Consider the following 16114-nt stretch of genomic DNA (forward strand, 5'->3'; position numbering starts at 1 on the left):
GTCCGCGTGGAGGGTGGAGGGCCCACTCAGGAGAGACCAGGGAGCCGGCCTTCGGGATAATCGGTTCCCGGCGTAGATGGAGAAGCTGCAGTAGGGGTGCGGCCGCAGATGGGTGGAGCCGCGGAAGGGAGGGGCGTGGTCTTTGAGGGCGGGGCCGGGGAGGGGCGGGGCTTACCACGCCGTCCTCCTCGCGCACCACGTACTGCGCCACCTTGAAGGAGCTCAGGTATTCGTTCATGTTCTGCAGCTCCGTGTCGTCCGTGGCGTCCTGGTTGCGGTCCAGCAGCTTGGAGATGGCCGCGTCATCATAGTGGATCACACTGCTGTCCTCCACGTCCTTGTTGTCACCTGGGGGCAGACAGGGTGCAGAGTTGGGGGGACCCCCAGCATTTGTCTGAACAAATTCCAGACAGTGGCCCTTCCCAGTCCCCTCCAGGGGCTGCAACAGAGGAGCACGGTGATCAGAGAAGGTAACAGCCCACTGCCCGCCCGGCTACAGTCCACAGGCAGGGGAGCCTGACAAAATGGGTTTGGGGGGCCCCCTTCCTCTCCAGGAGCAGCCATCCAGGGTACAGGGGGCTGGGGGCTGGGCTGGGTCGGCCCCTACCTGGCGGGGTGCTGCCGTGCTTTTTCTTTGCACTGGCGGCCATGGCTCCCCCTTTGGAGGACTGGACATCAGGGATGGGCGTGGCGGGCCTCTGGCCCTGAGACATCATGCCTGTAGGACAGAGGTGGGGGGCCGCAGAGCTGGGGGGCAGCAGCCAGAGATGCCACCCTGGCCCTGCCCATCCTGGCCAGGAGGGGGGAGCGGAGGAGGGAAAGGCTGCACACTGGAGATGCCCCGGGAAGGGAGCGTCTCAAGCAGGACCACCCCGCCGTGCCCCGGCACCCGGGATACCCACCCTCCACGTCGTCCTTGAAGAGCTCCTCGGTGCCGAACTTGAGGATGTCGTCCAGCTCCTGCTTGGTCATGGAGCCGGACTTGGAGCCCAGGCCGGGCCGCACCACCAGGTGGGTGAGCATCATCTTGCGCTTGGCCACCTGCGTGATACGCTCCTCCACCGAGGCCCGCGTCACAAAGCGGTAGATCATCACCTTCTTGTTCTGCCCGATGCGGTGGGCGCGGCTGAAGGCCTGGGGGCAACCTGTACCTTAGCACCCATAGCTCAACCGAGGGCTGGGGGCTCAGGGTCAGGTACTGGAGGGTGGGGGGAGGCATGCACATGGGCTCATGAACGCGCTCTGCATGGAACCAGCTGCCTGACTGCCCGTGGAGATGTGTGTGCACCAGGGCAGCTGTGCTCGCATCCTATGTGGCCTCCTGTGGGCCCGGGTGCCTGTGCAGATGGAACTCGGTGTGACTGCAGGTGTGCAAGGCAGGGGTGTGAGCGGCAGTGTGGCCAGTGTTCTTGATGTAATGAAGCCACACGGGGCTCTGATGGTGCTTGTGCCGAGATGGGGGCTGCACCTTCCTGGGAGTGACCACTAGTGGGACTGTAAGCCCACCTGCTGGAGATGCACAGCCACCCTGTGAGGACAAGGTGTGATATGAGGATGTGCCTGGGGATTTGCGCATTAGGTGTCCGCGTGACGTGATCCGGTGTGATTAGATCTGTGTGGGTGACAGTGCACGGGTGCACACACGTGTGCATGAGACATGAGTTTGCGTGTGCGCCCCAAGAGTGTAAAGTGTGTGCGTGCCCGGCCCTGCCCCGAGACAGGTGGCCACGGACAGCAGGGTGTGTCTCTACTCCCACAACCCCTGCCCCCCAACCCTCCCATCCTTCCTCACCAGCCCCATGGCCCCCGCCTCCATCTCTTCCTCTCCCCACCTCCACAGGCCTTGTCCCCTCAACTCTATTTTCCTGTTCCTCCCAAACTGGCCCCCTCTGGGTCCCAGGACCCCCTCATCCTGCCCCACTCCACGGCCTTGACCCTAAGACTGATGGGACAGACCAGGGGTCATGGTCACACAGGTCACTGCGTGTTCTTGGACACACCCCCTGCCCTCCCTGGGCTGTTTCCTCTTGTACAATGAAGGAGCTGGAGGGGCTCACCTCCCAGGTCCCTCTTGGGGCTGGGACTCCACGAGGCGGGTCCAGGGAGAGGTAAAGCCCTGAGACAGTCTGTGCGGGGAGGGAGGGAAAGCCCACAGAGCCAGGGTCAGCGAGGGGCCCTCTGAGAGGGTTCTGGTGTCAGGGCCACACACCTGGATGTCATTGTGCGGGTTCCAGTCTGAGTCGTAGATGATGACCGTGTCTGCCGTGGCCAGGTTGATGCCCAGGCCACCTGCCCGGGTCGAGAGGAGGAAGCAGAACTGCTGGGCCCCAGGCGCTGAGGAAGAGAGGTGGGCGCCCAGCGGGGTGAGTGAGGGGCACACCCAGAGGGGTAGGGGTGGGGACAGGTGGATGGCAGACGGGAGAGCTGGAGGGGAGATCGGGGCCGGGAGGGCTGGAACTGTGACCCCATCACAGGCAGCAATGGCCTGAGCTGTGCTCAGGGAAGCCGGAGGAGGCCTGGGGGCCCGGGCCGGGGGACAGAGCAGCCCACCTGAGCCCCTGGATCCCCCAGCTCTGAGCCCTGAGCCAACAGGATGGAGCCAGAATGAGAAGGGACCGATTTTCAAAGCCCAGGCGGGCAAAGAAGAAACTGCAAACAGCCAGCAAATACGGGCAGAGCCCCAGAGGGTCAGGCCCCAAGGAGCCCTGGAGAACTCGGTCCTTCCCGCCCTCACAGCTCCCCTGGCCGTGATGCTGTCAGAGCAGCCAAGGAACACTCAGGGTCACAGCTCCAGGGCCCAGGCCGACGCTCTGGTCAGTGCCCACTGTGGCAGGACAGCTGGTTCTCAGGCCCATCGGGGCCCTTCACTGAGTGACCTGGGACTGACCACGGCATTCACTCGAGCTGCAAACAGGTCCCCGATCCTCCTGATGCTTCCCACTTAGACGTGCGCTGGGGCCGCATCTAGATGCTGAAACTGTACTCGATTTACCTCTGATGTGAGTGGGCAACAGGAATCGCTGCTTTGGGTTTTGGAGCCGTGGGACCCCAGCCCTGTTCTGAGGGTGGAAGGCGGGAAGCAGCCACAAGCCCCAGGGAAAGAGAGCTCATCAGCACTTGCTGCAAACCTGCCACTAAAGCGGCGCTGGACCACTTCCCCCTCCAGAGGTTTCCTCCACTCCAGAGCCAGCTCCTGGCCTTCCCCCCTCACCTGTCCTTCCCAGGCAAGCAGGAGAGCAGGCTGGAGGCTCGGGCCTGTGTGGCCCTGCCCTGCCCTCTGTCCTTCCCCTAAGGGAGCGCTGCTCGGCTCTGGCCCCCGCCCCCCCGCAGCCTGTGCTCCGGGGACAGGCCCCATCCGGCCCTGCCTATAACTGGAGGTTTAGCTGGCGTCCGTACCAGAGGCCCACAGGTGCTGGCCAGACCCTCAGCACCGGCTTCATTTAGTAACAGAGGCATTTTCCTCCCCTTCTGCCTTCCTCCTCGTCTGTTTCTCAGCTCTGAGCAAGTGTTATCTACCGGCTTCCTGCACCCCAGCAGGCCCCTGGCAAGTTCCACGGAATGAATCCCTTTGACCAGCTATTAGGACCTAAGGACTGGTTTGCTTTCTTCGGCCGTTTGAGAAGCAGCTACCCTGACCATGAGTTGAGCGGTCTGGCTAAGAGCCTAGCGTAGAAGGAGAGGCAGACGGGGGCCCCCAGTGAAGGCCCGGGGTGGGGTGGGGCGGGGGTACCGTTGAATCTGTCAATCGCCTCTTGCCGGAGGCCCCCGGTGATGCCACCATCAATCCGCTCATATTTGTAGCCCTCATACTCCAGGAAGTCCTCCAGGAGGTCCAGCATCTTGGTCATCTGCAGGGGACACGGTATGCCTGAGGCACTGCCGCAGAGCAGGGACCCCATGACAGGTGGGGGAGCACAGAGCAGCCTGCTGAGTGGGGAGACAGGTGGGACCCAGGCAGACCTGATGCCGGGCCATTCTCTGAAGAATGCAGCCTCCAACCTCAACCCCCGGAGCAGCCACTCCATCCCCCACACCAGCCCCACAGCCATCTGCCTAAGACACAGCTCTCAGCACGCGCCTCCCAGCTCTCTCCTCACAGGATAAAGTCCCAAATCCTCACCTTGGCGTTCCAGGCTTGCAGGATTGGTGCCCAGCCCCTCTGGGCTTCATTTCCCAATGCTTCCTTCATACTCTCCAACCATCCCAAATTACCTGAACTCTCTTCCCACCCCCTTACCGCCTAGGAAACTCAAACAGCACCTCCTCTGTGATGTCTTCCCTGATTTTACCCTTTCCTATGAGAAGAGAAAAGCAGTCCCTTCTGAGCTCCCATATTCCTCCCATAATCAATCTTGAGAGAGAGTTTGGCTGGATATAAAATTATCAGTCACCATTTTCCCACAGTGTATTGAAGGTTTTGCAGTTGTCTTCTGCCACCTATTGTTGCTGATGTGAAATCTGAGGACAGTCTTGATTGTCATTCCTTTGTAGATACTAGATCTGAAGTATGGCATTTTCCCTATGATGTGCCTAGGGCTTCCTTTATTTATACAGTAAGTCCCCTACATACGAACCTTCAAGTTGTGAAGCTTCAAAGATGCAAACGTGCATTCGCACGTCCAATCACGTAAGTTAGTGCGTGTGTCTGGCGTACATTGTCATACGCATGCATCCCCTACAAGTGGTTGTGCTTTTGTGTACTTTACTGTACAGTACTGTATAGAGTACGGTAGTACAGTATCTTTATTTCAAGCCCAGGATGTCTGGAAGCAAGCGTAAAAGCGGCGGTGACGTAGCTGGTACTATTGTACTTTTCAAGGTACTATACTGTAATTAAAAACGTTTTCTTTATTTTTTGTTTGTTTTTTATGTGTTATTTGTGTGAAGACGCTTATAAACCTGTTACAGTACAGTACTATATAGCCGACTGTGTTAGTTGGATACCTAAGCTAACTTTGTTGGACTTACGAACAAATTGGACTTAATGAATGCGCGCTCTCAGAATGGAACTCGTTCATATGTAGGGGGCTTACTGTATTTATCTTGCTCGGTACTCCAGAGTGCACTTCAGACCTGAGACCTCACATCTTTCTCCATGTCTGCCTGCAAATTCTCATTAAGTCTGACTTCTTTGCCATTTCCTCTATTTCTTCTTCTGCAACTCCTAGTACGTAATTACCAGAGCCTCTCAAGGCATCCTCCGTGTAATTTCTCAGTTTTATCTTTGTCTCTCTCTGCTGCATTCTGGGGAAATCCCTCAGTGCCAGGTTCCCATTCATCACCATTCTCTTCAACAGTGTTGAGAGTTTATCCAGTCTGTTGAAATGTTTTGTTTTCCATTTCATGCAGATCCTTTTCCTATCCAGTTAGTCTTATTTCATTTCTTGCTGCTTGTGCTTAATCGATTTCTTCTTGATTTATGAGTGTTACTCTGGTATCTTTGAGGTCCCTAAATGTGTTTATCTGAACTCTTTTCAGGCTATTCTATTATTCCTTCCCCTTGGATTCTGCTTACTCTTTTGTGGGATGTCGCATTCAATGTCTCATTGAACGCTTTCATGAGTTTTGGAATTGGGGTTTTCAGGCTTACTTTGGCTGGCAGGGCTCCATCTCTGTCACTTTCTCTCTGTGCACACTTCTAGAAGTTGTGCAGTTCCCTCTACTTGGTCCCTTGGGGCCTCAGCCCAGAATCATGTCTTAACGTTGGCAGGGGGCTGGGGGATTCTGGATCCAGTTTCCAGGTCAGCCCACAGTCACAGGTTTGGTCAGCTTTCCCCAGATTCCTCGGCCTGCTGCAGGCCCAGGGTGGGATCAGGGGCTTGCAGGCAGGAGCAGCTGTTACACGTTGACTGCTGCACACAGAGGAGCCACATCCTAGTCTCTGGCTCAGTCACACCACTATGGAACATTTTTCACACCAGGCCCCTAGGGCCATCCCTGACCCCTATCACAGAGATGACCTTGGGGCTGGATAACTGTCTCTAACCTCCGTCTCCCACACTAGACTATGAGGGTCTTGAGGACAAGAGCTGGACCCCCATGCCTAGCACAGAGCCGCACGTATGACAGATGCAAAAGGATGAAGGAAGTGCACAGACAAGCAAACCTCTGGGGCTGGACAGCTTTGCCTCTGACCGCCCAAAAAGTGATGCTGCAAGTGCAATTTCAGGATCAAGCTAGAAAGAGGGACACACACCCCCCCCAAGCTGCCCCCACCACAGGGCCCCACCTTCATGAGAAGCTGGGCTGCACGGGTGAGAGGAGAGGGCTGTCATCCCAGCCTGGACAGAAGCTCCAGGAGGAGCAGCTGGTGGGGTGGACAGTGGTCCTCCCCACCAACATGCCCCGAGCACCTTGAACTTGGCGCCCAACCAGCTCTCCTTGGCTGCATCACACCAGGGCCCAGAGGAGCAACTTCTGACACACAACCCACATGGGGATGGCATCGGGACCTGAGGGCTGCTGGCAGGTTGTGCCCTCAGCTAGTGGGGGCAGGACGCCCTCTGCAGGTGTGGGGTTGGGCTAGGGAAGGCAGGGAGGCCAGCAGCCACCTGGGGGGCAGCTCACCTGGGAGAAGATAAGTACACGGTGCCCTTCGTCCCGCAGTTTCTTGAGCATCTTCTGCAGCAACATGAGCTTCCCTGAAGACTTGACCAGAGAGCTGCCATCATAGGAGCCATTGGGCAGGACAGGGGCCTCCTGTGGACACAGCAGAAGGTGGGGCATTGGGGGCTCCCCTCTCCTCTCTGACTCTGCACCAGGGGCCCCAGAGAGTGGACAAGGGCCCAACAGTGGGTGGAGCACTGAGCCCAAGCCCGGGTCAGGCCAGGTTCTGCAGGGCGTATGGGCAGGTCACACGGATGCTCCCAGCGCCGCGTTCCCCAGGCAGGGCTCAGACTTGCCGGCCCTGCCCTCCATCTCCCCCTGCTGGCACTCCACCAAGACCACAGGCATCAGTGGACGGAAGGATGACACAGTCTTGAGCCAAGCCGGCCTTCCCAGCAGGAATGGGGCCTGGCCTCTGCAGTCACTGCAGGGCACATCCAGGCAAGGCCAACCCGGCCCCCCAGCTGTGCAGAACCTTAGCCCAAAGGCCTCTGCTGGGCCACCATGGTGAGTTCAGCCTGGGGTTGGCTGAGTCTAGGTCACCCACAGCACGGCCTCCACACCTAACTCTGCATTGGTCTTCTTGTTTGGGGGCAGGGAGGGGGGAGGGGGAAGGTGTAAACCGTGGAGCGTTTAAATTAGAACCAGAATAGCCGTGACCGCAGTGAGCACTGCTGTGCCGAGCTCTCTCCGAGGGCACTGACGTGGACTTCCTGTCTGGTCCTCACCCTTTCAGGGGGCTGCTGTTATTGTCCCCACTTCGTAGAGGATAAACCTGGGGCCCCAAGAGGACCACTGACTGACTGTCCTGAGACCACAGGACTGGAGCCGGGGGTCCGACTGGGGGGTCCAGTCTCTCACCAGGGCTGCACATCAGATCACCTGGGGGCCCCACCCAGGCCTCCCCGACTGCCAGGTCAGCCCTCAGAATCCTGGCCTGGGGTCCCCTGACGCTGAGGCTGGAGGGGATTCTGTGGTGCCCCGATGCCCCCCATTACTTTATGGTCACGAGAAGAGGTCCAGAGAAGGAGAGGGCCTGGCTGAGCAGTGGACAGAGGTAGGTTTGCAGATACTTCTGGCAGAGTGGGGACCCATATCACCTCCAAATCCTCATTCTCAGGGAGGATTGGCAGCTGAGGGCCTGAGGACCTGCCCCAGCAGCCAGGGGCACCATGGCGGCCACAGCTGCTTGCCACGAGGGCCACAGAAAACCCACCACAACACAGCCACATGCACCTACCACGGCCTCAGGCCCTTCCACGGCAGCCTCAGGCACTCACCATGGTGGTCAAGGGCACCTATCACGGTGGCCACAGTGGCAGCCACGGGGACCTACCACAGCGGCCACGGGGAAAAGGTAAGGGTGGTTGCAACACTTCTTCAGGTCCATCATGATGTTGAGCAGTGACACCTGGTTCCCGCCCCCCTTGGAGTTCAGCGCCTCGAAGTTTCGCGTGAGGATGAACTTGTAGTACTTCCTGCCGGAGGAAGGAGGAAAGGCAAGCTGGATACACCTGCCACACCAGCCTCCGAGAGGGCACTCTGCTCTGCGGGGAGCCTGGGGGGGCTGCTGCCCTCGTACCAGTTACAGAAAGACCACGGGGAGCCCCGAGAGGTGAAGCCACAGGCCTGGTGCTGCCCAGCAAGTTGCTGGGGGACAGTGCAAGGACCCAGGCAGCCCCAACCCTGGTCACTGAGATCTAAGAGGCCCCAAGAAGGAAGTGTGTGCAAAAGGTGATTGAGGCCTGGGCGGGGCCAAAAGGCCCTCCCACCCACCCAGGGCAGCAACCCAAGAAGGCCAGGTCAGGCCCTTCTGATCTAGAAGCCCAGCCCAGGGGACATGGGGCAGGCTGCTCACTTCTGCATCTGGCTCAGTTCCACGCGGACGATCAGCTCGGTCTTGGCCGGCATGTTCTTGAATACATCAGCCTTGAGTCGCCTTAGCATGTGCGGCCCCAGCAGGTCATGCAGCTTCTTGATCTGGTCTTCCTTGGAGATGTCGGCAAACTCCTCCAGGAAGCCCTCCAGGTTGCTGCAAGAAAAAGCTGGGATGAGAGCCTGGAGCGGGCCAAAGCCCTCTGCAAAGGGAACCAGGATTGGGGTGAGGGAACAGGCCAGCCAGCCCCCGAGCCCCCGGCCACCTGCCAGAGGGTCACAGGGCAGGCCTGTCACAGGGCAGGCTGGCTGGTGGGCCACGGAGCCCTGGCCCTGCCTTAGGTGTCCTTCCAGTCTCTGTCTAAGCCTGTGTCACCCCCACCCATCGCAGCTGTCTCAGCCACACAGGATGCCTTCCTGTCCTCAAAGCTGTCCTGGACATGCAGTCTCTAGGACTCTTAGCCATATCACAGATAAGAAAACTGAGGCTGATGGGTGCCCAAGGTTATACAGTCCAGCCTGCCCTCGAATCTACATCTCCTGATTCCAGAACCAGCATTCTCCACCCTGAATCCCCTGAGTAGGAAACTGAGGGGTCAGATGAAGACAAGACGGCCGGGCTCTGTCTTCACCCCCGTCTCCACCACCACCACCCCAGCCTTCTGCCTCCCATCGCTGCCCCCCATGTGGTCACTTCAATCTTTGTGGAGGGACAGGAATGGGCCAGGGGTGTGGGGAAGGGACAGGAGCCCAGAAGGACCCCCGGGGTCTTCAGGGGCAGAGCTGAGGGAAAATGGCAGGGTTAACAGCAGCAGATGTTTCCCAGGGGCTCGGCACGGCCCAGCGCACGGCTAACACTCCCACGTTACTGATGAGGAAACCGAGGTCCAGCGAGCAGCCCCAGAGCCGGGAGGGGCACTGAGCCCTCTTCGCTGGCTGCCCCCCACCCCACCTCCCCGGTCGGCCCCCGGCTCACTTGAACCTCTCTGGAGTCAGGAAATTGAGCAGGTGGAAGAGCTCCTCCAGGTTGTTCTGAAGGGGGGTCCCCGTCAGCAGCAGCTTGTAATCGATCTTGTAGCTGTTCAAGACCCTAAAGAACTTGGGGAGGGGGGGACAGGGGGCCCGTCAGGGGGCACCAGGCGGCCGGCCCATCCAGGGAGCACCGGAGCCAGTGGTCAGCACTTCCTACCTTGGACTGGTTGTTCTTGAGCCGGTGGGCCTCATCCACCACGAGGCAGGCCCACTCGATGGAGCCCAGGATGGCCTGGTCGATGGTGATGAGCTCGTAGGAGGTGAGCAGGACGTGGAATTTGATCTGCACTTCTTTCTGGAAGGAAAGGGAGGCGTTTGGGAGGAGAGCTGGGAGAGCAGCGGATCAAGGTCTCCAGAGACGAAGGGGCGACGAGGAGTGTGGGCAGGACCCCCAGAGAGCCCGGGGAGCCCTGGGACTGAGAGGAAGACACAGGCCACTGGGCAAAGGGGTCAGCTGAGGCCCAGAGCACCTTCCCCAGGAGGGCAGGGAAGGGCTGAGAGAGGCAGAGGGGAGCCTGTAGGCGGCACCTGGGTGCGCACCGGCCCTGCTCTTTTGGGCTAGACCTCGGTCAAGGTAACTAACCTCCCCAAGCCTCAGTCTCCTCACCTGTAAAAAGGGAGCAATGCTGTCTATAGGAGGAATGCCACGAGAATTAAAAGGGCAAGGCTGTTCCTCAAAAAATTACACATATTACGGAGAATGGTATGGAGATTCCTTAAAAAAACTAAAAATAGAGCTACCATATGATCCAGCAATCCCATTCCTGGGCATATATCTGAAGAAAAGCATAATTCGAAAAGATACGTGCACCCCAATGTTCACTGCAGCACTATTTACAATAGCCAAGACATGGAAACAATGTAAGCTTCCATCAACAGAGGAATGGATGAAGAAGATGTGGTGTATACATACCATGGAATATTAGCCATAAAAAAGAATGAAACAATGCCATTTGCAGCAACATGGATAGACCTAGAAATTGTCATATTGAGTGAAGTCAGCAAAGACAAATATCGTATGATATCGCTTATGTGTGGAATCTAAAAAAATGGTACAAATGAACCTTTTTTACAAGAGAGAAACAGAGTCACAGGTGTAGAAAACAGACTTATGGTTATGGGGAAAAACGGGGAGGGATGAATTGGGAGATTGGGATTGACAGATACACACTACTATATACAAAATAGATAATTAATAAAGACCTACTGTATAGCGCAGGGAACCCTACTCAATACTCTGTAATGACCAATATGGGAAAGAATCTAAAAAAGAGTGGATATGTGTATATGGATAACTGGTTCACTTTGCTGTACACCTGAAACTAAGACAACATTGTAAATCAACTATACTCCAATAAAATTTTTAAAAAATAATATAAAAGCAGGGCTTCCCTGGTGGCGCAGTGGTTGAGAGTCCGCCTGCCAATGCAGGGGACACGGGCTCGTGCCCCGGTCCGGGAGGACCCCACATGCCGCGGAGTGGCTGGGCCCATGAGCCATGGCCGCTGAGCCTGCGCGTCCGGGGCCTGTGCTCCGCAACGGGAGAGGCCACAGCAGTGAGAGGCCCGCGTACCGCAAAAAAAAAATATATATATATATATATATATAAAAGGAAAAACAAACAAACAAACAAAGTTACACATAGAATTGTCATGCAATCCAGCAATTCCAATTCTGGGTATAGACCCAGAAGAAGTGAAAGCAGGGACTTGAATGAATATTTCTGCACACCTATGTCCATAGCATTATTCACAAGAACCAAAAGGTAGAAACACTCAAGTGTCCACGGCAGATGAATGGATAAACAAAAGGTGGTCTACTCACATGATGGAACGTTATCCAGTCTTAAAAAGGAAAGAAATCCTGACACATGCTACAACGTGCTGAGTGAAATGAGCCAGACACAAAAGAACAAATACTGTATGATTCCACTTACATGAAGTACCAAGAATAATCAAATTCAGAGACCAAAAGTAGGAGGCTGCCAGGGGGTGGTGGAAGCTAGTGTTTCATGGGGACAGAGTTTCAGTTTTACAAGATGAGGCGCTCTGGAGATGGGGGTGATGGCTGCACAACAGTATAAATGTACTTGATGTCCACGAACCGTACTTGTTAAATTGGTTAAGATGATACACTTTAAGTTATGTGTATTTTCCCACAATTTTAAAAAATAAAATAAATTAAAAAGCTGAGTCAGCAAAGCACCCAGCCCATCGCAGGACCCCAGGGTGAGCTCAGAAGTTGTTTCTGTGAGTGATAGGCCCACAGGCCCATCCCTCTGGAATCACTGAGTCATTCCCTCATTCAACAAATAGTTATTGAGAATTCCCTGGCGGTTCAGTAGTTAGGACTCAGCGCTTTCACTGCCATAGCCCGGGGGTTCCATCTCTGGTCGGGGAACTAAGATTCCCACAAGCCGTGCGGCGCAGCCAAAAAAACCAAACCCACACAAATAGTTACTGAGCATCTCCTGGGGCCACGACTATCCCCAGACGAGGGAGAAAGCCGAGGTGAGGAACCCTGGGGAGGCTGGAGGTGATCCGCCAGCCCCCAGCATGCAGATAGCGCATGAGAGCGCCAAGACCGCCTGAGCGCCCCCGCGTGCCAGGCGCAGGAAGTACGGAGTGCTTTGTGTCCTTGATTCTCAGAGTGCAGCCTGAGAACCAGAAGCATGCACATCATCTGGGACTCTGTCAGGCCCCACCCCAGAGCTGCTGGACCAGAACCTGCCCTTCAACAAGGCCCCTGCTGACCGGGGGGCACAGGGAAGTCTGAGCGGCCCCGCCTAATTCTTATTCATTCAACCCTCCACAACTCTAGACTGGGTCTGTTATCTCCATTTTGCTGAGAAGATTCTGAAGCACAGAGAGGCTAAGTGACTTGCCAGAGGTCACACAGCTGGTGGACTGGGTTGAATTGTGTCCCCTCAAGATCCACGTCCACCCAAAACCTCAGAATGTGACCTTTTTTGGAGCTAGGGTCTTTGCAGGTGTAATTAGTTAAAATGAGGTCATCCTGGATTAGGGTGGGTGTCTTTATAAGAAGAGGAGACACAGACACACGGGGGAGACATGACAACAGAGGCAGAAACCCAAGTGATACAGCTGCAAACCAAGGACAGCCAAGGAACGCCTGCAGCCACCAGATGCTGGAAGAGGCGCGGAAGGGTCCTTCCCCAGAGCTTCAGGGGGAGCAGGATCCCGCCGACAGCTGGATCTTCGACTCCTGGCCTCCAGAACGGTGAGAGGATCAATTCTGTTGCTGTTTTCAGCCCCACCGCCACCCTGTTTCTGGTTCTTTGCCCCAGGACATGGATACAGCAGGTAACTCTGCCTCAAGAGAAGCTCTGTGCCAGCTACTACCTCCACCAGGGCCCAAGAGAAGAGACCCCAGATGGACTGCAGGGCCCCTGCGGCCCCCAGGGCAGACTGGGCCCCTGTGCAGGGTCCCCGGGGTGAGGAATGCTCACCTTCATCCGGAACACCTTCTTCCCACTCCGAATGGCGTTGTCCTCAAACGAAAACTCGTTCTCCCGGATCACAGAGCGGCTCTCCTTGTCCCCCGTGTAGGTGACCACGTAGAAGTCGGGCGCCCACATCTCAAACTCACGTTCCCAGTTGATGATGGTGGACAGGGGCGCACTGACCAGGTAGGGCCCCTTGGAGTGGCCCTGGGGAGGGAGACGGATGCGCTGAGGCTGCCGGCCCACAGCCGGCACCGGCTACCCCTCCCCAGCCGCCCAGCCTGGGCCTCAAACCTCCTTGTACAGCGAGTAGAGGAAGACGATGGTCTGCACGGTCTTGCCCAGACCCATCTCGTCGGCCAGGATGGTGTCGGTGCCCTGGGCCCAGGAGAAGCGCAGCCAGTTAAGGCCCTCCAGCTGGTACGGGTGCAGTGTGCCGCCCGTGGAGTCGATGTACCACGGCTGCTTGTCAAACTTGACCGTGGGCTGCGAGGAGGCAGAGGTTCAGACGTACCCTGGATCCTGGGCCACCAGGGCCCATCCCCCAGGCCTTTGCACACGCAGTTCCTTATGACTGGAGAACTCTTCCCACTCCTCTCATCCCCGCTAACGTATTCATCCTTCAGGTCACAGCTGGAATGCCTCTTCCTCCAGGAAGTCCTCCCCGACTCCTGGCCTGGCTTAGGTGTTCCCACCACGTCCTCCCTGGTCGACCCTATACTTCTCCTATCAGGGCAGTTTCCCAAGTGCTGGATTCTCTGACTTCAAGCCCAGCTTGTGGCCCCCATACTGATGACCTGTTCCTCTGAGTCCCATACAGTGACCAGGACACAGTGAGCACTTAAGCAACATTTGTTGGATGCATGCCCAGGGTGCCTAATCCCGAACATCACCTCTTTTATCCTGCGGCTCGGGGCCACCTCCCCCCTGAAGTCCTCCTGATGTATCAGACCCATTCACCTTTCCCTGGCATCCCACAGTCTCAAGCCGATCCCCCACTTCTGTGTGTACCCGTCACGGGCCCTTGGAAGGTGAGCACTTCGTGAAACAGGGGGCAGGGCCTTGTTCCCCCAGAGCCAGCCCAGGGCCAGGTGCTAGCAGACACCCCAGAGAAGTTTGCTAAATGAATAATAGTCAACCTTCCACTCCCCGATGGGCTCAAAGCTCCGGGGGAAGTGGTGGGTCTCCTCCCCCTGAACAGATAAGAATGGTATGTAATTAGCAAATCAGCAGTTATGTTCTGAAGTAGGAAACACACTTTTTTTTTTTTTTTTTTTTTTTTTTTTTGCCGTACGCGGGCCTCTCACTGTTGTGGCCTCTCCCGTTGCGGAGCACAGGCTCCGGACGCGCAGGCTCAGCGGCCATGGCTCACGGGCCCAGCCGCTCCGCGGCATGTGGGATCTTCCCAGACCGGGGCACGAACCTGTGTCCCCTGCATCGGCAGGCGGACTCTCAACCACTGCGCCACCAGGGAAGCCCGGAAACACACTTTTTTATTTAAGTGCTTGGAATTAGCTCAACTAAAGGAATGCAGTTTCGTGAGCTGCGCTGAGTGGAGACTATCTGCTCCACAGTCTGTGCACTGCTGACCCATCCTTCAAATCACTCTGTCCCCCAGGAGCTGCCGCTCTGCATGACGCTGGGGGACCCAGACCCCAGGGTGTGAGCCGTCCCCTGTGGGGAAGGGCTGGGTCCTGTCACCCTTGTCCCTGACTGAGCCGCAGAGCCCCCTCCTGCGCAGGTGCGGCTCCGTGTGCATAGATCCGCAGTACGAGTTCTCCGGAGACCTCCAGAGACCAGACCCGCCTCCACGGCCAAGCCTCGGGGAGGCCCTGGCAACCCCACCCCGGGGCCCCTCCCCGCTCACGTCCACGACGGGCGAGTCCGGGGGCTTCTCCTGTTTGTCGTCCTTCAGCTTCTTGCCCTTCCTGACCAGCCTCTTGGGCAGCCTGGCGTCCTCCCCCAGCATCAATTCCCTGGGAAAGAGCACGGGACATGAGAGCAGAGCTCAGGCCGGTGGGGGGCGGGAGGCCCCGCCCAGGGGCCCCACCGTGGCCCACCTGTGGCCCCAGTAGGCCTGCTTCAGGTTGTCGTAGTAGGGGATGTCAATGTCGTCAATCTCCCAGGTGCACTGGTCGTAGGGCAGGTCTTTCCACTTGATCAGGTAATGCACATCCCCCTTTTTGTCGAAGCTGCAACACGGTAAACAGATGGAGGAGGGCGGGTCACCCGGGCAAGAGTCCACGGAGGGCACCTCACAGGGTGCAAAGCTTCTCACCCCCGCGGTCCCCTGGGAGCCCCAGCCAGGAGGGCGGCACCAGGCAGGGACTCCAGAGAGGTGAGGCAGCTTGGCCAAGGCCATACAGCTAGTGAGAGGGAGGGGGGAGGGCACGGGTTGAGTGGCAGAGCGGAGGGACATCTGGGAGGCCACGCTAACGGGGGAGCACAGAACCAGCGTCCACTCCATCCTCGGCGGCCGTGAATCCCACTCAGTCATGAGGAGTCCCCCGGAATTCTCAATTTCTGAGTCAGATGGTTCTCCCCTGACCACAGACCTTCGTTTTCTCGCTTAAAAACTCCCAAAGAGGGGGCTTCCCTGGTGGCGCAGTGGTTGAGAGTCCGCCTGCCGAGGCAGGGGACACAGGTTCGTGCCCCGGTCCGGGAAGATCCCACATGCCACGGAGTGGCTGGGCCCGTGAGCCATGGCTGCTGAGCCTGCGCGTCCGGAGCCCGTGCTCCGCAACGGGAGAGGCCACAGCAGTGAGAGGCCTGCGTACCGCAAAAAAAAAAAAAAAAAAAAAAAAAAAAAAAAAAAAACTCCCAAAGAGGGACTTCCCTGGCAGTCCAGTGGTTAAGACTCCGAGCTTCCACTGCAGGGGGCACAGGTTCCATCCCTGGTCAGGGAACTAAGATCCCGCATGCCGCACGGAGTGGCCAAAAAAAAAAGAAAAACCTCCCAAGGACTGGAGGGGTGCCCATCCCGGTCTGGGGCCAATCCCTGCAAAGTAGAGATGAATGTAATTCTTGCAGGTGGGATGCCCTCTCCCAAAGACCCCCGGGGACACAGGGACCTGATGGCTCAGCCAGCAGCCCAGAGGGGTTGCTGCAGAAAAGCACCTTGCACTGCAGCTTGAATAT

The 16114-nt window shown here is 57.3% G+C and overlaps 1 protein-coding gene across 1 annotated transcript in view; it reads right to left on the reverse strand.

The window, feature by feature from the left end:
• Positions 1-16114, reverse strand: part of CHD5 (chromodomain helicase DNA binding protein 5) — a 62228-nt gene that overhangs the window by 17572 nt on the left and 28542 nt on the right. Inside the window, exons 12-25 of the mRNA XM_079697963.1 lie at positions 15037-15168; positions 14844-14952; positions 13271-13462; positions 12983-13183; positions 9671-9808; positions 9458-9579; positions 8465-8638; positions 7943-8084; positions 6568-6699; positions 3731-3848; positions 2210-2334; positions 903-1134; positions 608-718; positions 176-348 (exon numbers count right to left, since the gene is read on the reverse strand). Of these exons, the coding sequence (XP_079554089.1) occupies positions 176-348; positions 608-718; positions 903-1134; positions 2210-2334; positions 3731-3848; positions 6568-6699; positions 7943-8084; positions 8465-8638; positions 9458-9579; positions 9671-9808; positions 12983-13183; positions 13271-13462; positions 14844-14952; positions 15037-15168 (2101 nt within the window). The remainder of the gene's footprint in view (positions 1-175; positions 349-607; positions 719-902; positions 1135-2209; positions 2335-3730; positions 3849-6567; positions 6700-7942; positions 8085-8464; positions 8639-9457; positions 9580-9670; positions 9809-12982; positions 13184-13270; positions 13463-14843; positions 14953-15036; positions 15169-16114) is intronic.

Source organism: Hyperoodon ampullatus, assembly GCF_949752795.1.
Source record: "Hyperoodon ampullatus genome assembly, chromosome: 2".
NCBI lineage: Eukaryota > Metazoa > Chordata > Mammalia > Artiodactyla > Ziphiidae > Hyperoodon > Hyperoodon ampullatus.